General features: G+C 36.7%; 1 protein-coding gene across 10 annotated transcripts in view; it reads right to left on the reverse strand.

Annotated features, from left to right (window-relative positions):
* LOC127499176 (protein NLRC5-like) overlaps positions 1-22309 on the reverse strand; it is a 784214-nt gene that overhangs the window by 683646 nt on the left and 78259 nt on the right. The window contains exons 5-6 of one of the 10 annotated variants that reach the window (XM_051869363.1): positions 20490-22205; positions 17699-17770 (exon numbers count right to left, since the gene is read on the reverse strand). The exons of 6 other annotated variants lie outside the window; for them this stretch is intronic. In XM_051869363.1, coding sequence (XP_051725323.1) covers positions 17699-17770; positions 20490-22205 — 1788 coding nt within the window. Of the gene's footprint in view, positions 1-7551; positions 7726-17698; positions 17771-20489; positions 22206-22309 lie in introns of all 10 variants that reach the window. 3 more of the 10 variants (XM_051869362.1, XM_051869365.1, XM_051869360.1) reach the window with 3 other exon arrangements.

A 22309-nucleotide genomic window follows, 5' to 3' on the forward strand; every position in this document is an offset into this window, starting at 1 on the left:
TCGTGACGAATGGAGATATGCTTCTGACTATCTGTCCATGTGTGGAAGATTTTTCTTAGCCAATCAGAATCATTCAACCTGAAGTAATGACGTAGTTAGTTGACTCTGTTAGAGTATAATTGTTGTGGAAATGTGAATGTACGCAGAGCGGCCTACGAACTCCTTGTGAGACTTGAAGCTGGCTTCTGCTGATGAAACTGCAAACTATTCTTCAGTAAAATTATCTTCAATTTATTATTTTTTAACTCTGACTCCGGGTGTTTATTCATCATATCTGGTCTTTTGGGTCTTTAACTATAAAATTCCCCTACAGTTAATGGTGGAGTGAATGCGAGCAATCATTCTTCGGTGACATCCTCGACTAACCAACAAACAAGGTAGGAAGCCGTTTTATTATTTTGTTAGGGCTGTCTGGTTGAAAGGGTTGAGAGAACTGGGAAGTGAGACGGTGAGTTTACGTACACACTCAGACGTGAGTGTGGTACACCAGATCATTGGATACAGGCTGGTGTCACGCCATCAGAGAGAGATGGTGGGTGATAACTCCACTCCATTAAGGGGTTGGAGGAACACTGGAAGCCAGAGGCAGAAGGTGTTGAAATAACTCCTTCCTATTGAAGGGTAGGAGGTCACTAGTAAGCCGGTTTGCTACTAGTGTCTCATGAACCAAACTTCTCCGACTCTTCCATTCAGACAGGGGCGCCCCGAATTTAGTGATTCAGGAAGTTAGAGATTAAGCTTTTAGTTAAATATGACAAAATACAGATAGGGATAGGGTTGTTTGGTCAAGGATGCATCAGGAACGATCCTGACGAAAATAAAGATTGTGACCCTAATTGGATTGGACCAGTATATGTAACTGTGATTTTGGAGTATACTTTGCAGTTTCATCACGCAGAAGCCAAAGCTGTGTTGTTCAAAGATCGCCGCTGCCATCTCTTTCAGGTGAGTATTAACTTTGACTAAGATATGGCTGACAAATTTTGAAACTTGATCAGTCCAGATACAGATAATGAGACAGAAGAGAGCAAACGCTGTAAGCAGATCTGCTCTGAAGCTCTCACTTAAAAGAAATTTGTTGAACTAATTAAGAAAATGGTTAGTCAGGGTTTTGGTTCTGATTGGAAAGTTAAACAACAACTTGACTGGCTACAAACAAAGAAAGAACCAGAAAAATTCACATTTTTAGCTGTTTGTGCTTATTCATGGATTTGTAAAATGGGCGGGGTACCATTAACCCCTGATGGAAAAATCCCAGAAGTAACTGAGGGATGGTTCAATCTGATTACCCAATGTGATAAAGATGACATGGAGTGTTTTAATTGTGGTCAGCAGGGCCATCTCGCCTTTAATTGTAAATGCCCACCTAAAAGGTGTAGACAGTGTGGGAAACTTGGCCATATTCGCAAATATTGTAAACAAAAGAAAGAAAAGAAAGGAACAAAAAAAGAGACTTCCACTCTGTCTGAGAATGGGCTTGTGAAACTGAGAAAGAACATGAGATAACAATAAGGTCATAAGATTGTAGTCTTAAGGAATTCCTTTTGAAGGAAATATCTATAATAATACGTTTTATATTGAATGGACAAATACAGGTTAATGTAAAATTACAGACAATAAATCTAAAACGTGAGTTACAAAAATATATAAAGGGACGATTGGATGTTCTGAAAGTTTCACTTTATGGAAAAATATTTGAACCGTCTCAAGTATGTTTTGTAGTGTAAATAACTAAAATGATGTAGGACCTCCAAGTTCTAAATATTTAGTTTTTGATGGTCAAAGTGACATAAAGGGTTTAAATGGCAAAAATGGGATTGCCAGTGTCACAGAGACTCGACCTGATTGTAATTTCTAAATTCCCTCATATGTGGGTAAATGACAAATATAAAGCATGTCAAATCTGGCAAAGTCTTAAGCTGGGCCAGAGTTACAAGATATAGGTAAAGTTTGATGTTACAAGTTTATGAAAATGCAGTGTACCAGTCCTGAATGCCTCAAGAGTCTCCCTTTCTCTCATTCAAAGTCAGCTAAAAGCTGCTATCTGAGCTTGTGTCATAAGTGATAACAAGCTATTTATAGTGAAGCTCAGTGTCTCAGTTCATCATGGACAAAAATCATGGACACAGAGATGTTAAAAGAAATGATTGCCATGAAGAGGGCAATTAGTTGTCAAATTTGTCAAAGGAAAACTCAATGAGTATAAAGAGGTCTTTAAAATGGTAATACAGACCTTGAATGATAGAAGTGACTATTTTGACGAATTTATTCTATGACCAGTAACTTTTTTGTCTCATCCTAGTCACCACCATGTGCAGGGCCGATGGCTCGAGTTACAGATGTAGCAGAACACTACACTGAATGGACAATTGTGAAAACTAAATTCACTGAGTATAATCTCAGCATTTTTATGTTGCTGCTACAGAGATGTCTCATGGATTTTAGTGATTAAATACTGCTGTCATTAACCTGTCTCCATGTTTTAAGACTATTAGGCAGTCCAATGGCTCTGGTGGCTCTTGAATGCAACTTCCCTAAGCTCCAGAAAACACCTGATTCTGTTGAAGAAAACTGTCAAAGATTTCATGATGGGAAAGAGCGGTTACCAGTGTGCACGAGGTGATTTCTCAATGATGGGTAAGATCCTCTTTGGCCAGACAGGGGACAACCTAAGGCAGGGGGTCACCGCCGCCACTGGGCATCTACCCTGAAGGGAGGTGTTTAATGTGAGATGGGTATGAGAGTGGAGCGGATGTCTGTGAGGCCAGCAGCATCATTAAGGGGGGATGACCTGTGAAAGGTACAGCAGTCTGACCCAAAAATGTTCCTCTATACCACTCACCAGAAACCGCATTACTAGGATGGCTTGTTTTTCATTGTGACAAGCAACTATGTCAGGGGACAAGACCCTGAGGAAAAGGAGATTACTTATAAAGAGCTGATGGGAATGAGCTTTCAAGAGCCGACTGAGACCATGAGGTGATTGTCCGTAATTTCTGGGGAGACAATAGCAAAATTTATTAACATGATGTTGGTTGCTCTATTGGCAAGAACTGTATAGAAGTTTCAGATTCAGCAGTACTATGAATCCCTGAATCTGTGAGGCTGTGTTTATTTTGAACTAATGTGTCTATATTATAGTTTTTACTCCTGCAGGTCATTAGACATGGCATAGGATAATTCTAAGGCATGGTGGTGGTTAAAGATGAAGACTGCTTTTGCAGATTCAAGAGAAAGTTAAGTGAATTCAACATTTAAACAAGATAACCTCCTAGAATAAAATATTTTAGATTGTGGTAATGATTTTTATTTGAACAATATACATTTTCCTTTTAAAATTGGTTAATGATTATTCTGTATATAGTAATGAATTTAACATTACATTCTGTCTAAATTAGTCTTGTGATTCTGTTGAAAAGAGTATTTGTGCAGTAAGAGAGAGAGACTGCTGGGGTGGAGGCAAGGATGGTACTCTGTCTGTCTGTTATCAGCCTGCTAAAGCTTAAACAAAGCAATGAGATTAGAACGAAAACAACCCAGCTGACGTTTCTAAAAACAAATTATAGTGAAGAGACATGCTTTGAGACTGAATAAGAGTAAAACCTACAGGAAAAGTTTAAATATGTTTTTAGAATTAAAACAAAAAGTAAACCTTGACAATGAGCGGTTCATATTCGTGTGAGTGTGTGTGATGGTGGCTGAACTTTATGTTTTGTATGTGTTAGTTTGGGGAAATATTCTGTCCTCAGTGTGTATCTGTCATTAACCTCTGGAATGAGTGTTTTATCATTACAGATGGGTTAAGTGAAACGACAAATTTTGACAAGTCGATATTTCGGACTGAATCTTATGAAAAGACGATACAGAACATGGGACGAGCTTTAAGTGGATTGGATATCCAGCTCTGTCTGCTAATGGTAATTATGACTTTTGTCATTTATGATGTTGATTTGAATTACTCTCTGGATTTGTATGTTTAAGAACATTTATATATAAATTGGAATTGTGGAATTGAAGATTGCCGTCCATGGGTTAAAAACCCTTGTCTAAATTCAACTGAGGGTCTAAATTTATACACTGTCTTCTTTGTTTGATCAGAATGATAAACGTAAACGTTATAAGATTTGACGGCAGAGACAAAGTGACACATTGGCTAAGTCATTAGTAAATTATCCAGAGAAACCCCTCAAATTTATGGAAGGCCGGTGGGCAAACAAAGGAGGAGTGAATATAACTGATAAAAGTTTTATTTTTCATCCATTAAATGGATGCATGACATTAGATGTCTAGAGAAATACAATTTATGTAATAAGGGTTGAAGGAGAAAGCAGCTATAAGGCTGTCTGTGTAACCTAGGGGTTGAGATTTGAGTAAAATAATACTTTGGTTTCTGCAAAACAGTAGAGATAATAATAGGACTGAGACAATGATAATATATTTTTAGATCTACAGACTAACAATTTGATAGAGAAATACCGTGACAAAATTATAACAAAAAGTAAAGCAGTTGAAATTAATGTGATGAAAAAAAAGATGTAAAACTGTTTCAAAAAACAGCTTTAAAGAAATTGATAATGTCTTATAGCACAAATTTGTATAATTTATAAGTGATATGGAAAATTATATTAAAAAAAATATCTGTCCCTTTGTGTTTATGTTTATGATTTTGGTGCAGTGGCAAATCTAATGAGATGATAAGTATCACTGCCAAAGAAGAGGGTTAAGATTTTGGTCATTTAGCCTAAGCAGTTATAATTGACAAGACATTTGAGTTTAAAACTGACTTTAAAGGAAGTCTTAATTATTTGATTTTGAATGCTGTACTGTTGACATGGTCTGAGTACTGTGAAATGTTGTGAAAATTGAGTTTCGGATTAAAAATAATTAAAAAGTTTAGGTTTATGTATTTATTTATTTATTTATTTATTTTTTATGGGCTATAATGGATCTGTTGTGAAAAGAAATCTTAACAAAAGGGTTATTACGTAAAAGTAACAATTCTCTGTTTTATTGAAAATGATAATTGAAATGGTCATGTAAATTTGTTTTCTTTTCTTTTTATTTTTAAAGGTGTTTTTTAAAAAAAAGAGATTTAAAAGATGTTCTGCAGTTAAGGTGGTACATGATATGTCTATAGACTGTAAACTGAAGGATGATTTAAGAGACTTAAAGTACTTGGATGGATTATGATGGGTCTTATTTATTTTTAACGTTTATTTTGAGTTAGACCACAAGTTTGTTTTTAATCTTTAAAAATTATCTATAAGGAGTATAGTGAAAGGAGTGGATTTACGATCCATCTTCTTGTATTATATAATAAATTGGAAATTATAGTTTTCTAAAAACCAGTGTATATATCCTGGTGTTTATGATCACAGGAAATGTCTGTATTTAGTATCTGAGGAGTGACTGAGGGTCTGGCCCATGCCAGGAATGCAGTAACAGTGCTTACTCATTTAGCCCGGCTTCCAGAGAATAAATATGTATTTGTTTTGTAGTCAAGGAATTTGATGATAAACCAAATGGCCAGGATTGATGTAAAGACAAATATGTGTAAGGACTGAAGGTCAATCATGCACTACGTGCTCTGTAGAATATTCTGTTCTAGTTAAGTCCTTCAACAGAAAACCTATTGTCTATTTTATACCATTTTAACCTGCCAGGGGAGCATGGGTCAACAATGTAAAATATTGAAGTGGCCTAAATTGTTAGACCAGATGTGGTGTTTAGGACTCCACATTGGCCTTTAAGGGGGACTGAAGGGGTGGATTCTGGAATCCACTGCCGCTTCAATATATATCTTTTAAGTTATTAACCAACATTTATCTTTCTGTTAAATTATTTGAATGACTTCTTCAACGTATGTTAAAGCATTTCTTTTCCTTTTCAAACACTAGAAAATAATTTTGAATATTGTCTGTACCTCTCACTGAGAGAAAAGAACATGTTATCAGTATGTTTTGGGAAAGTTTCCTGCTCAGAGCAGAGCTCAGATCAACTTCAACCTTGAAGAAGCTGTGAATCATGTGTATCTGTGTATGTGCGCTAAGTGTTCTGTGCAGGTCCTTTGTACTGGTGGACAACTGGCACTCTTCTTGAGACCAGCAGACGCCATGTCATGACCCCAAAAGGACATCCAGTGCCTAAATCCAGGGTCCCCTCGTCAGCATCGTGACGAATGGAGATATGCTTCTGACTATCTGTCCATGTGTGGAAGATTTTTCTTAGCCAATCAGAATCATTCAACCTGAAGTAATGACGTAGTTAGTCGACTCTGTTAGAGTATAATTGTTGTGGAAATGTGAATGTACGCAGAGCGGCCTACGAACTCCTTGTGAGACTTGAAGCTGGCTTCTGCTGATGAAACTGCAAACTATTCTTCAGTAAAATTATCTTCAATTTATTATTTTTTTAACTCTGACTCCGGGTCTTTATTCATCATATCTGGTCTTTTGGGTCTTTAACTGTAAAATTCCCCTACAAACTGTTAGTTTTACTTTCTTTTGCAGGATAATAATATATTTAGATCTAAATTGTCTTTTTTTCAGGTAGACTCCTCACCCCTTGCTTCTACTGCCGGCAGGATCTGACGGTTCAAGCAGGAATCTGTCACTGAACCGCCGGATGGGGTTTACGCCAAAGGATTTTTTGTATGCACTATCTACATATTACAGTTTTTTACAGACGCTAGGACACATTTCTCAATACTTAGGTCAGTTTTGCAAAACTCTTCACACAGTGAGCACAACAGAAGTCTATGTGGGCTAAACTGAGGATCAATTATCATTGCTTTGGCACAAAATGCATTCAATGACTACATCTCTCAATTTTCATGAATTCTTTTCTCACTCAGACACAACAACTGCCAAAACTCTTTGTACGTACAGGCCAATTTGCACATGCTTACATATTGTTTTCAAAACTGTTAAACTTAAGTTCAAAACAGTAACATAATACAAAACTGAATAAGACAGAAATTTGCTACATTTCTACAGTAATATAGTTATGAAATATATTCTGAATCTAAAAAATCAAATACTATCAAAACAATTAGATGAAACTGAACACCTACACAAGCATTAGTCTTTCAATTTCATTACCATCAATTCAAAAGGGGAAACTTAGGAATAATTTTGTTCTGTAATGTAAACATGGACCATGTAACATAAACTGCAGTGAATTATAAGCAGTAGAGAGTGTCATTCTTGTTTTGTAAAGAAATTTTAAAAAAGAAAACATTGTATAATGCTAACTGATGTTAGTTTTGTTTTTTAGGTCGATGTTTTATGAGTGACAAAGTGTGTTTGCTCAGTGAAAACCTTTGCTAGTGTTCTGGAAGAATGAGTTGATTTGAGACACGTATGAAGTGTTTTGGTAGATTTGGTGCATTTTGAATGTGAAGTTAACCTCTGTGCCAAGATGAAAGTTGGTTAGGAGAACTGTGTGAAGAGTTTTGAAAAAGTGACCTAAGTATTGAGAAATGTGTCCTAGCGATTGTAAAAAACTGTAATCCTTATTCACTTCCAGTCTTTATGGTAGAGATGATCTTACCACAGATCCTCCAGTTTACAGTGAGGATTCTCCAGTACAGCAGAAATCATCTTCACTCCCGAGTCTCCTAGTTTATTCTCAGACAGATCCAGTTTTCTCAGGTGTGAGGGGTTTGATCTCAGAGCTGAAGCCAGAGCAGCACAACCTTCATCTGTGACACCACAATCCTCCAACCTGTAGAGAACAATGACACACTCTTCACTCTCTCAGATCAGATCAACAGAGACTTCAATATTAAAAAGAAACCAAAACAAAAGCACAAATCCCCATGTTTGATATGAGTTTTACTACGTTTGTGTGTGTGTGTGTGTGTGTGTGTGTGTGTGTGTGTGTGTGTGTGTGTGTGTTTGAGTGAGAGGGAAAGCTAATATAAAAACTGAATATAAGAAATTATGTTAACAAATTATCACATTAAATAATATGGAAAGATGATCACAGAAAAAAGATGGATGTGATGGTCATTAAGGATGAATTCATGTTCTTCATGTTCTTCTATTCATGTTTTTTTTTCAATTTCTAACACACTTTTCTCCAATCTGTATCACATTTTCAAAACTCTAAACACAATTAGCACAACATCCGTCTGTTGTGATCTTACCATAATTCATGTCGTTTTCACACAAAATGCAGTCAATTAACACGTTTCTAAAAGGCTTAAATTTCTTTCTGATCTTATTTACAAATGCTTAAACACAGCATGACAGAAATGAAGACCCAATGTTACAATCTTTAAATATAGTATAAAACCTACTTCTGTACCAACAGCAGCTCAAAAGTATTGAAAAAATCTAGAAAACAAATACTGAAACAATTGATAAGCATTTATAATTAGCAGATATTGAGAAATATTAAGAAATAGCAGATTCTAATCTCAGTTGGAGGAATAGTCAGATGTTGAAGCTCTTTCATTACATGGACATACAGTAAAATAGACACAGACTCATTGTTCAGTGTGGATGAAGAACAACACAGAGGAGCAGAGAGAGAAAAAATGTCTGGGTGAGGGAGAGGAATAGATGAAGGAGGAGAAGAGTTGGATCAGGACAAGGGAGAAGAAGAGTTAGGGGAGAGGAGTAAGATTGTGTGCTGGATTGTGCATCTCTATAGTTTTCCTCTTTTACACATGATGAACCTATGAAAGCTTATTTCTGCCATGAATAGAAAATAAAAAGGCAATTGTGACTTTTTATCTCACAATTCTTACTTTTTTTCTCTCAATTCATATAGTTTTTATATCACAATTCCTAGAATTTTTTTTTTAATTGTGTCACAATTACTTTTTATACTTATTTATTCTGTGGCGGGAAAAAAACTTCCACAGTAACCAAAGATCATGTATGTTGGATTTGTTGTTGATCAATGGCAGCAATTTCATTTAAATTCATGTAAAGCTTTTACTACACCGATTCCTCTACCACTGTTTCATATACGCTGAATATGTGGTCTGTGTAGGGCACTAACTAAGGGGACACCATCCCACCCTCTATGGGCACCATCAACACCCCACCCACCCCCAGAAAGAGATTTGTTTCTTCTTTTTTTACTTTCTTTTTTAGAGAAAATGCTTGACATTAACAGCATCGAGCCGTACGACCTGCCAGCTACAGAACTGATGAAAGACCCAGAAGCACCACCTGTCACATACTTTTACAACAGGTACAATTACCTGGTTTATATGGTATCAGTGCCTACACAATGCAAGAGTTCAGACCCTTTAAGCAATTAGAAGCACATTTTTAAGTTTAAGTTATTAGCAAGCAGGATTATTTAGAGAAACTGCTTAACATCACTGACCAGTCTATGACTCAGTAGGCGAAAATATTATTATTTTTACAATAATAAGCATCAGATAAGCATCATTTCATCAGTTCTGTAGCTGGCAGGTCGTACGGCTCGATGCTGTTAATGTCAAGCATTTTCTCTAAATGACGCTGCTCGGCGCTGTTATTTAATCTCTCCTGATAGAGCCCCTTTCCTTTCACCTTCTCCTTCTCCATTTCTTCCCATAAAACTGCGCTGTAATTTATTTATTAAATTATTCTGCTCTCTCTCTCTCTGTTGGTCTTTATCTCGGGCTGCAGTCGAGGTTACCATAGCAACAGATACCGTATCCTGCTAATATGGCGGCGCCTTCCCAAAATGCAACGCGGAGTGAAAACATCATGACGTAACTCCTCATTCTCTATATTTTAACACTTTCGCATTATTCTGTAAACACTATTTCTGTAAAATGGCAGTTATTATTAATAATTAGGTCAGAATTTTTTTTTTATAATTATTAAATACATTTTTATATTAATTAGCTCTATAAAATCTACTATGTTTTTATTTTAGATGTATTGAGGCTCATTTGCTTTGTGTGGATATATTCATACATGCATTAACGTTACATTCATTAAAATCGTTCAGTTTACCATGGCGAGGGTAACGGTTGCTTCACGGCCAATTTCAAAGTTCAGTGCAACTGCCGCTAGAGGGTTACTGTAAAATTGTGTGATTATTAGTGGAGAACCGGGACGAAAGTAACGCGGGACGAAAGTAACAAAGCAATTTTCTCAGAGCTCTGACTACATTTGCGTTCCAAGTTAAGACACGTTCAGCACGCAACCCTTGACGGAGCTGCCAAACATCATGTGATTTCATCATTGTTTCCCGCGGTTAGGACCGGAAAGCAGTTTTCGAATACGGTAAATAAACTGCTGAAGCGGTACATTTTTTTCTAATTACAAGTTGTGTTTCTCATTTCATGTGTCACAATAATGATCAATCTACAGGTTATTTAGTGCTGTAACATCCTGAAGTTTGACTTCTCAGAATTTTTCAGTATGAAAGTAAATCGGGTTTAAATGTCAGGAGTTCCTGTTGGGATGAAAGTAACACTTGTTTCTTTTGTCCCTCTGCTAATGTGGTGGCTTTCTCTGCGGTGCAGCATTTATTAAAACATGTTTATGTCATATTATACTAGCAGAATATGCCAAGAGTGAGGGTCAGAAAGACAGACAGAGGTCTGATTCAGCCAGATGTTCATGAGAGGGCGTTTCTGGACATATCTGTTGCTGATTTCTGTAGGTCACCATTTATTCACTCAATCTGTTTACATTTACCATAGTCACATTTAGTTTTTAGCCATACCTTAGCTTTTCCACATCCACCTATGAATTTGCAGTGTTTCCATTCAGATGTTTTTATGAATTTATATTTTGAATTTATGTATAAAAACAGCTGGATTGGAAACATGACTGTTACACTATGTTGAGAATTTATATTATGCTAATTTAATTTAGTTTTCATATTGTTCATACTGTTGAAAAATGTTTTATAAAATAAATTGACATTGCCAAAAAAAAATATTCTAAACAATTCAAGTTTGTTCTGTCGGGTTACTTTTGAAACATTTGATGAAACTGAAATTCTCAATTTTAAATGAAAATGTTTTTTTGCAAAGATAAAGGACCAAATATGTTTGCAGTTACATATTAACAAGGTCATAGTCAGATATATTTAATAAAAACAAGACTAACACAAAAAATCTAGCTTGTGTTGTTGTTACTTTTGACCCACCTGTGTGTTACTTTCGTCCCAACTGACGGGGTTGAAAGTAACAATGTGCAATTTATGTTCAAAGTGAAATTATGCTGAAGCCGTTCTACATTTGTACAAAATACCACCTGGTATTGATAGACCACACCTGTGAGTTACTGACCACAGCAAAAATATATCGCTGTCTAAAACATTATCTTTCAAAATTACATTTTTGTGAAAAATGGTAGGCTACTTTCGTCCCTGCTCTCCCCATACTTCAAAACTAAAGTCTTAATAATTATTGTACTAGTAGTAGTATTACATTGTCATTAAGAAATATTTAATACTGTACAATAGTAATACAATAGTAGACTACATAGTACATAGTAATAGTAACATGGCTCTGTTTCTGTTACAAGTTAAACCGAACTTTTATTTTGACGGGTTGCTGTGATCTTGAAGTTTATGTGTGTATATGATATGACAATAGTTTTTTCTCAAATTAAACGGTAAAATGCTCATGAAGTGACTCTCAGAGCAGCTCTAGAGATGAAGTTTATGTGTTCATGTCTATGTCGTTCCGAATGGCTCTTTAATATAACTTTGCTACATGCACTCATCTCAGTGAACGTCTCACTCAAAGTCTTAGTTTTTATTCTGCTATTTATTCCATTCAATTTAAGGCGCAGACGTGACGTAGACGTCACACAGACTGCATCAGGCTGAAACTAGCAACAAACTCTTGCGTTGCGCCGGGTGTATGATAGAGCCCCAAGAGTGAGACTAGAAGTACAGCCATATCATGTGACATTCCAGGAAATCTCTTAACATAAACAATGATCAGAGATCCAGAGATCACTATAACATGCAGAGAGAAACGGTTTGGAGACAATAAACACATGATTGCAATAATATATGGTTTATCTAGAGCTGTTCAACGATTAATCACATCCAAAATAAAAGTTTATGTAATATATGTGTGTGTACTGTGTATATTTATTTTGTTTATAAACACATACATGTATATATTGAAGAAATATTTACATGTATATATTTATATAATTTAAATTATATATAAATATTTATTAAGTTGGCTTGAAAAAGCCCACTCACTGATCTTCTATTTAAGATTATTCTTCTTCTCCTTCTTAGACTAAAATTTCTAAATGCTACTCCTCCTAGACTGTTCAAGCTGACTCGAGTTGCCTTATCTTTTCAGACTGATCAGACTTACGGTTTTCCTAAAAATGCTGATTAAATCTTGGAAAAATCCCATTGACTTTCATTGAACTGCCTTGGCTGATCTGAACATTCCGTCCAACTGTCAAAATTCAAATTCAAACACACAGACTCAATTAAACTGCCATTCCTATTTCTAAGCCATTTAAACTCATTCAAACTCATTTAATCTATCCATCTATCTATCTATCTATCTGTCTATCTATCTGTCTATCAAGCCTGATCTATCTATCTATCTATCTATCTATCTATCTATCTATCTATCTATCTATCTATCTATCTATCTATCTATCTATCTGTCTATCAAGCCTGATCTATCTATCTATCTATCTATCTATCTATCTATCTATCTATCTATCTATCTATCAAGCCTGATCTATCTATCTATCTATCTATCTATCTATCTATCTATCTATCTATCTATCTATCTATCTATCTATCTATCTATCATAGCAACCACACAGAGCACCCTAGCAACTGCATAGCAACCACCCAGAACAGCATAGCAACCTCCTAGAATATCCTAGCAATACCCTAGCAACCACCCAAAATACCTTAGCAACCGCATAGCAACACCCTAGCAACCGATGAAAATTATTGTATTTACTAGTTGCCATATCAGTAAAATATAGAGAAAAAAATTGCGCCAAAATTCAGAAATAATAGCAAAAGTAAATGTTAATTTTTCATCTATATATAGTTCTTTAATGTTTCACTAACTAGCAGAAGACACTAACCAAGTTTAAATTCCAGTTGCACAGATCGGGTTCGTTGTAACACTGCGTCACAATGTGCTCCGCTATTAGAGCTATGCTATTCTATACAGTTACCAATACAATTGGCATAATTAACTTTTATGAATATCTGTTGAGATACCATGAAGAAAAGGTGAATAAAGACTGAGAGGAAGAACCTGAACATTCATAAAATATTATTTTAATCAATGTTCAGCACTGGTACTGGCTCGTCTAAAAGCTGAAGTGATTTTTATTTATTAGTTAAAGTATAACTCAATATTTTAACTAATTGCTAAAGTGGAATAATCTATCAAAGCATACTGATTAATCAGTGTAATAATCGGCGATTAGTCGATTAATCGTTCCAATAATCGGTAGATTAATCGATTATCAAAATAATCATTTGTTGCAGCCCTAGAAAGAAATAATAATTGTCTTTTAATAACAAAATATTTTAGTTTATCATGTATATTATTTTGATTAGATCAGATAACATTTTAAGCTGTCATATGGTCATGTTACAGTGCGCCCCACCTATGGGGCATGTTGTCACATTTCACTTCTCTTCTTTCGGGGTAAATAAAGAAAAAAGCATACACTGCATTGATGACATATTTGTAGCAGACATGTGTGAAATTAATGTGGAACAAAATGAATTCTCTGAACCCTAAGTAGATTTACACAAACTGAGAAAGTCAAAAAGCATTAGGTTGTGCCCCGCTCTCCCCTAGTTAGTGTACTTAAGGTTGTGACTATTTTGTACCTGTTTCTGAGTATCAAAGTTATTAGCAACTTTTACTCTCTACTTGTCTACATTTTTTAATAAATATGTACTCTTTACTCTAATACATTTGTAATAAGTTATGCAATTATTTGTTACATTTTGCATGGCACCTAACTTTTTCTGCTGCAGTTTATTTCTGCTACAAAAAAAGGCAATATTGCCATCTACAGGACATTGAAGGAACTATATCTTGTGTGCTTTACCTTTACTCACCCAAACTTGTCAACAAGGCTACTTTACACAAATGTGAGTGCATGTGCAGGTAGTTGCTGAATCGCAGGTGTTTCATATTTGAGAGCATATATGAGGACGTGGTTGCAGCCGGTGATGAGGCCCAAACCAGCACGTCCAGTGTAAGTAGGCTTTGACTTTTTAATTTTATGTATCCATTATATTGAAGAGAACTTTTTGAAGGATATTGGTTTCCTTATGCTCTTTTTGAGCACCTGAGCCTAACTGAGATGTTTGTAGATGTTTAAAAGGCTGTTGTGTTTACCTTGATTTATTGCAATTTTGAGGTGTTCGGTTTTATTTTAATTTTAGAAAAGTGACGTGCAGTGACGCGTTGCTAAGATGGCAGCGGCCTCATTTTCACTTCAAAAATGCTCTTCAGAAATCTACAGGTGACGTCACATCCATATTGTTTTACAGTCTATGATGTAAATCTGTGGTGAAAAATGGAACTGCAGCGTGCTGTCATAGAGCGCCATTGGGGCAGATTTCAGACTGACGCTTATTTTCACGTTACCTTACATAAACCTCACTCCAGACCAAGACGATATCAGTCCGCTTCAGATATGTGTCTGCTTCAGGTCAATAACTAGTTGGCATATCTGTTCTTCCTATGTGGAGTAGCGTATCAGATTAATGAAAGTATAAATCTTTTAATTTAAACGTGCTCATGTGAATAGCCTTTATACAGTAGTTCTGTTGTGTTTGTTTTATGTTTGTTCTGAGAAAAGACGTGACTTTGTTTTCCTCACTGGAACTTCTAACTTGTAATATTCTAAAACAACATTTGGACACAATAAATACTACATTAAGGCAATTCTAAGATGGCATTCTATGCGTTTGTCGTGTGAACTAAAGTCTGTCAATCATCGATAGAGCGCCACCCTCAGGCTGAATAACGCAAGGACATTAGAATTCTGCCAAAAGTGTCTGATGTGTTCAGTGATCAGGATATAAAGCTTACAAAATGTTTAAAGTGTGAATCATTGAATCATTCATTCAAACGATTCGTTCATTCACCGCCGTGTGTTGCTCAGACACGCAAATCAATCCTGACTTCTGCAGCTTTGTTTGGAAATATTTTTGTTGGCGAAATAGAGCGAAAATAGGCAATATTGTATCTAAAATGTAAGTCACTAAATATTAACTTCTTGTTTTTTGAACTGTTGTATAAAATCAATATCACATTTGTAATCATGTTGATATTTGGAGAAAAACTGCACTCTTCATATGATATTGATTAAATGATATAAATATTTAAGACATATACAGATGTACTTTTACCTCCTTATCTTCAATATTGGGTGCATTACAAATGTTTTAATCACGCAGTGAAAGCGTGCACTCTAAATGCGCCAGCGCACTAGTCTAACCTACTAGACTAAGGTTACATCACGTAGTGGATGAGATGCGTGCGACTCTCTGTGTTTGTTTTTGTAAAGTGAGAGAAATACTCGATAATTTCAGATCGCATATCGTTAAAACAACAATCACAATATTATCTCACACCCCTATAACGGACTCAATATCAGTAGCGACTCCTGGCTGAAAGTTTAGGTAGGGCAGATTGGGCTCAGCGCTAGTTTATGATAAGCTTTGTTCCTGAAAGAATCAGCCGTTTGAATGAATCGGCTGAAACTAATGACTCACTCATTGACAGTGACTTGCTGCCAACTGATGTCACATTTAAATGATCTTTTCATTTTAATAATTTCAAAATATCAATATTCAGCGTTTTATGTTTAAAACATTATGCATTTGTAACTGCAGTTTAAATGCATTTGTCAGCTCTGAACTGCATCAAACAGTGTGTATAAATGCATATAAAAGCACTTTAGATGCAGTTTCTGTGTTTCCACTGCATTAAAAAGATTAATTTTGTTGATATAGATTTCATTTGATTGGTAACAGCCCTAGTGTATCTTATTGTTCTAATTGAATTTGATTAAATGACACAAAAGATTTGTTAATTAATTTGACACAAAAGATGAGGCATAAATTTAATTAGGTTATAATTAAATAAAGGTAAAAATGGTAAAAGGTAAAAAATCATTTTAAACTTATTGGAAAAGATTATTTCAGTCACTGCTGCAAACTAACCACCGCACAAAATATGAAGAATATCAAAAACTTTAGGAGTCAGCTGCCCACGGGAAAAACCTGCCAAGGTACCAACACAAAAACACACTCAGCAAAATATCGTCTAATTATCGTTATCGAGAAAATCTCAGATAATATCAAGATATAATTTTTTGTCAATATCGCACACCCCTAGTCCGTTAGTTTGCTTTTGGCTATAAGAAATATGTAGGCTATAGGACCCTACGTGAAAGTGCCCGCTCACTTTTGCCCAGGCCCGGCCAAAAATAAAATTCTGCCTACGCCACTGCAGCCACGGATCAGCTGCGCACTGCAAACGCGACATACGTGAAAGCACAATATGCGCGTGCTGCTCCTGCAACGCATACGTACTGCAGACGGAGTGTGTGTGAAACAGGTGTAAGTACTCACGCTCTGTATGAGCAGCAGCTTTATGTGTTCCAGGTGTGTGCGCTGACTGCGCTCAGAACCGCTCTCAGAAACCATGCGCACGTATCGAATGAGCGCTGTTTCACTTCTTACTGCACAATGTTCTTAAATCGTAAGGCTTAAAAGTCATTGTTTCATGAGACCGTGTAATAACTCCACACTGGTGATGAAATGACTGTGACGCTAAAGTCTGACATAATCAATTATGCGTTTGGTTGGTGAGATCGGCCTGTTTTAGTGACTCCTGATCGATTCATAAGCTGTGTCCCAATTCAGAGGCTGCATCCTTCGAAGGTCGGTATGAGCGTTGTTAGATGGGACGGTCTAGCCTACGGAGCACTGATCTTCGATTTATCTGATGTACCCATCATTTCACGACAAACGAAAGCCACATTTGGAGTAGTCTTCTAATTGGGACAGCCTTCACTGTGACACACTCGGCCTTCGAAGGATGCAGCCTCTGAATTGAGTCACAGCAATAGAATCTGATTATCGGCCGATAACGATCTGCAGTCGATCGATCGGAGCATCCCTAATTTTAAACGATCTTTATTTTTATGAACTGATATCAGTCTATCAATTCAGAGAATCAATCTTTTAGTCTGTGCTGTTTTCAGTTGATGCACTTTTGATAAGAAAATCTCAGCTTTCAAATTCTGTCAAACGTATTAAGAAATTCAAACAATAAATGTGTTTTTGCCGCTCTTTAATGTGGCTGACAGATCGCTGTAGTGTCTCAGTTCAAGCAGCAGTGCGGAGCACGAGTGAACCGGTTATCTTTTCCTCTTTACTACTAGTTATAGCATGAAAGAAACATGGATAATATTAGGATCGCCTCAACTCACTGCAGATAACATACATTTACCTCAGCTAAAACACATTAGCTAAAACACAAAGTAATTTTATCATGTCTCAGTTTGTAAAAATGAACAGAAACACATTTACAGTAATGCTCTTACAATAGAAGCCTAGCAGGTCAGATAGGTGGAGGGTTTAAAAGCTGAAGTGTGACGCTCATATTTTTTGTTGAACCATTAATTTATATTTTTAAGTAAAAAAATGTTATAAAGTTTTCACAGTGATGATTGTTCTCAGTGTTACTTACTCAGCTGATCTAGTTGCTGTAACCACAGGCAGCATCTTCTGAAGAACTTCATCTCCTGTATTTACTGCGTCACTATTTGAAAATAAAAAAATATGTTAATTATTAATGCTAATAATAACAATTAATACTATGAGTAATATTATAAGTAAATATTACATTAAATACCTTCAATAAACACTGCTTTAAAAAGGACATGTGAAAAAGTTTTATTAGTATCTAACTGAAGAAGTTACTGAACATATTCTGCCAACACAGATTTGTTTTTTTCTTTTGTAAGACTGATGCTAGACTGATGCTGGGCTACTCTTTGAGAAAACAAAGGAAATTAACATTTGAACTCTCTTTTGCAAAATTAGCATCCCCATCCGAGACGCAATCACACTGAGTCAATCACACCTCAGCATTGCCTTAATCTACATTTCCTTTCCTTCGTTATCATACAACACTATACATGTTTGGTATCATTTGAAATGACTGGTACAAAGGTCTAAAGGTCAAAAGGTCGAAAGGTTTAAAGAGATGTTGCAGGAGGCTCGGGGCGATTCTGTAATCAGAGTCTAGGACACTCAGCAATGTGCAATTTTCTACTGTCAGGTATGCATCATTTTACTCTTTTTCTGAACATTTGATGTTTTGTATTGATCATCTTTGAATTGATTATGTAATTGACATGATACATTTACCTGACTAATAAATTGTTACATTTGGCTTTATTCTGACTTACTCTGAAATTATTGACTTCAGCAGATAACGATGTATCCGTTGTTACCGTAAATCTACGACCAGGGTTCAGTACATACTAGATCTCAGATTGTATGGAGCATGGGGCACATCTGGCGAGATTCTAGATTTCTGACTAACTGCTTGACTTTAACTAAGTTGTTATTCAATCGCATTCACTATATGGGGCTAGACAAAGGTGTACTGGTCATAACCTCTGGTCATTGCCTCTGCTTTAATTAAGTTGTTATATAGTTATATTATTAACTATATGGGGCCAGATAAATTACTATCGAGGGGCGACATTACCTCATAGTACTGGTCATAACCCCTGATTATCGTCGGAGCTTTAACCAAGTTTTTATATAGGCGATTGTATGGAGCTACATGGGTACCTTTTAACAATAGCAAGCATGGGCAGCATTGTTAAATTGCTTTAGCCATAACCTCTGCTTATTGATCAGACTGAAGAGTTTTTGATCGTGGGCCCGCATAACAGCTGGTGCGAGGACCCTGTGCGACTCTGAGAACCGAATGAACGAGTACAATAAGAGTAAAGAGTTAAACAGAATAATCAAATGTCTAGATAAATTATCATATAAATAGTCAATAATCAATTGGCATTTCAACCTAAATTCGAGGTCATAATAAAATGGAGTCAGATAAACATTTAATTGGAATTAAACTACTTTGCACAAGAAACCTTCCCCGTCCTGTGGGAAACCGCCGTTGGGCCGATTGGACGGGCCTTACACTTTTTCTTGTCAGTGTTGTTGTGGCAGGTCTATTAGTCTGCATTCACACTACAACACTTAGTGACAGATCTATTTTGACATATCAGATTTTTTTTGTCCTGTCCGTTGCTATGGTTATCACTATGTCAACCATCGCAATTTCAGGAGAGACATTTCCGGAAGTTCTGGGAGTCTCCTGCATATTGATATTGGGTGTTTCTCAAACAGTCCAGTCCTTCTGAGGCTTGTAGACTCGAGTCCTCCTCAGCATTAAACACTAGAATGAGACGCTCTAGTAAGTGTGCATGGCTACATCACACATGTTTCCGCTCCAACAGCACAAAAAAACTAATAAAACTTAATTTTGGAAAAACACTTTGTATTAAAAATCTTTTCTTAATGCAATACAGTGAATGACAACCGTCTGTGTCTCCCAGCGGCTTACATTACTGGCAGTTTAGTGTTAGTGATTAATTTACACCAAAACAAAAGATAACATGTATGCCTTCATCACTGAAAACATTATTTTTGTCTTACATTTCATAATGAACTCAGATAAGTGCAGACTCGTTTCCATCAGTTCTTTTCCGTGGATTGGAATGTGTGCAAAGGATTGTGGGTGATTGAAGGACACAAAGGATCCACTTGATGCATCCTTCAAAATGAGCTGAATGAAGGATGTGAAACGAAGGCTGCCTTCAAAGGATCCTTCAAACTGAGGCCCCGTTTACACTAGTGCATTTTCGTTTTAAAACACATACGTTTTGCTACGGTTACGCCTGTCGTTTACACTACACTGGGGTTTACGAACCTTGAAAACGGAGACTTTCGAAAACGCTGCAGAGCCCGTTTTAGTTTGAAAATGCTGGGGTTGCATTTCAGTGTAAACGTACCAAAACAGAGACTTTTGAAAATGAGGGCGTGGCTGCCCACGTTCACTCTGCGTATCCTTGACGACCGTGTAAACAATAACATGGAGACTGAACTGCAATCTTTGCTGACATTTTTAGCTGTGCAGTTAAACTCTGCATTTTTGTAAACTGCAGCTACCTACATGTGCAAGAGGCAACTGTTTACACTTGTACACGTATGCCCAGTGTGCATGAACACAAATGACCTATTTTGGATTCAAAACAGAAAAGTTTGTATCCCTGTGCTTTATTACGGTATGGAGGAGTGATTTTTGGGAGTGTTTGTGTGAGAGAGAAATAAAAGAACATAAAAATATGAACTACTAAACTCTGTGTGACATCTGCAGGATTACAGATTTATCAGATTCTTGTTTCTCTTTGTTCATAATGTTTCAGACTGTAATGATTGTACTCAGTGTTACTTACTGATTATTTGTGTATCCAATTAAGTCTTTCATGTTAAACTCCTGCATTGTCCGCTCTGAGGCCAACAACACAAAAACTAAAGCTGACCACTGAGATGAGGAGAGTTTCACATTACGTAATCCTCTAGAGCTCATATGAGGTTGAGCTTCATTCACTAGTGAAAGATCACCCAGTTCATTCAGACAGTGAAACAGATTGATGTATTTATCTGGAGAGGGATTCTCACTGATCTTCTCTTTGATATAGTGAACTGTTTTCTCATTGTTGTGAGAGCTGTTTCCTGTCTGTATCATTAGTTCTTGTAAGAGACTCTGATTAGACTCCACTGACAGACCCAGAAGGAAACGAAGGAAAAGGTCCAGATGCCCATTTTTACAGTCTAAAGCCTCATCCACAGCTCTCTGATGGAGATCAGATAGTGAAGCTTTAGTTGGTTTGGTAATCTGGTCAAACACATTGATGTTCTTGTTTATAAAGGAGAGATGCACATATAGAGCTGCTAGATGTTCCTGAATGCTCAGATGAACAAAGCAGAAGACTTTCCCCTGATACAAGCCCAACTCCTCTCTGAAGATCTGAGTGCACAATCCTGAGTACACTGATGCTTCTGTCACATCAATGCCACACTCTCTCAGGTCTTCCTCATAGAAGATCAGGTTGCCTTTCACAAGCTGCTGAAATGCCAGTTTCCCCAGTTTGACAATCATGTCTTCATCTTTCACTTTCTTCTCATAGTCCTTCTCATGTTTGATGTTGGTCTGAAGGATCAGGAAGTGTGTGTACATTTGAGTCAGAGTCTTGGGAATCTCTCCACTCTCTGCTTCACTCAACATCTTCTCTAGAACAGCGGCTGAGATCCAGCAGAACACTGGGATGTGACACATAATAAAGAGGCTCCTTGATGACTTCAGGTGTGAGATGATCCTGTCGGCAAGTCTCTTATGACTGATTCTCTTCCTGAAGTATTCCTGCTTCTGTGGGTCACTGAAGCCTCGTACCTCTGTCACTCGATGGACACACTCAGAGGGGACGAGATCAGCTGCTGCTGGTCTGGAGGTGATCCAGATGAGAGCAGAGGGAAGCAGATTCCCCGCAATGAGGTTCGTCAGCAGCACGTCCACTGAGGCTGATTCAGTCACATCACACAACCTCACATCGCTCTGAAAATCCAGAGACAGACGACACTCATCCAGACCATCAAAGATGAAGAAAACTTTATACTTATCACTGGATATTTCCATTTTTTTTGTTTCAGGGAAAAAGGCATGAAGAAGATCTGAAAGACTGAGTGTTTTGTCCTTCATCAAGTTGATCTCTCTGAAAGGAAGAGGAAATATGAGCTGGACGTCCTGATTCTCTTTCCCTTCAGCCCAGTCCAGGATGAACTTCTGCACAGAGACTGTTTTTCCAATGCCAGCGACTCCCTTTGTCAGCACAGTTCTGATGGGTTTGTCTTGTCCAGGTAAAGGTCTAAAGATGTGACTGCATTTGATCGGTGTGTCCTCTGTTTCTGCTCTCCTGGACTGTGTCTCAATCTGTCTCACCTCATGCTCATTATTGATCTCTCCACTTTCACTCTCTGTGATGTAGAGCTCTGTGTAGATCTCATTCAGGAGTGTTGGGTTTCCCTGCTTTGATATTCCCTCATACAAACACTCAAACTTCTTTCTCAGATTTGATCTCAGTGTGTTTAAGATCTCAGGTTTAGAGTCATGGCTGTAAGATTAAAATACCAGATTATTACACAAGTTTAAGAAGTAAATAGCCATAAATTACAACATAGATCATTTTGTTTGCTGTATTATGAGACACAGAACATC

Source organism: Ctenopharyngodon idella, chromosome 17 (genome assembly GCF_019924925.1).
Source record: "Ctenopharyngodon idella isolate HZGC_01 chromosome 17, HZGC01, whole genome shotgun sequence".
Classification (NCBI taxonomy): Eukaryota; Metazoa; Chordata; class Actinopteri; order Cypriniformes; family Xenocyprididae; genus Ctenopharyngodon; species Ctenopharyngodon idella.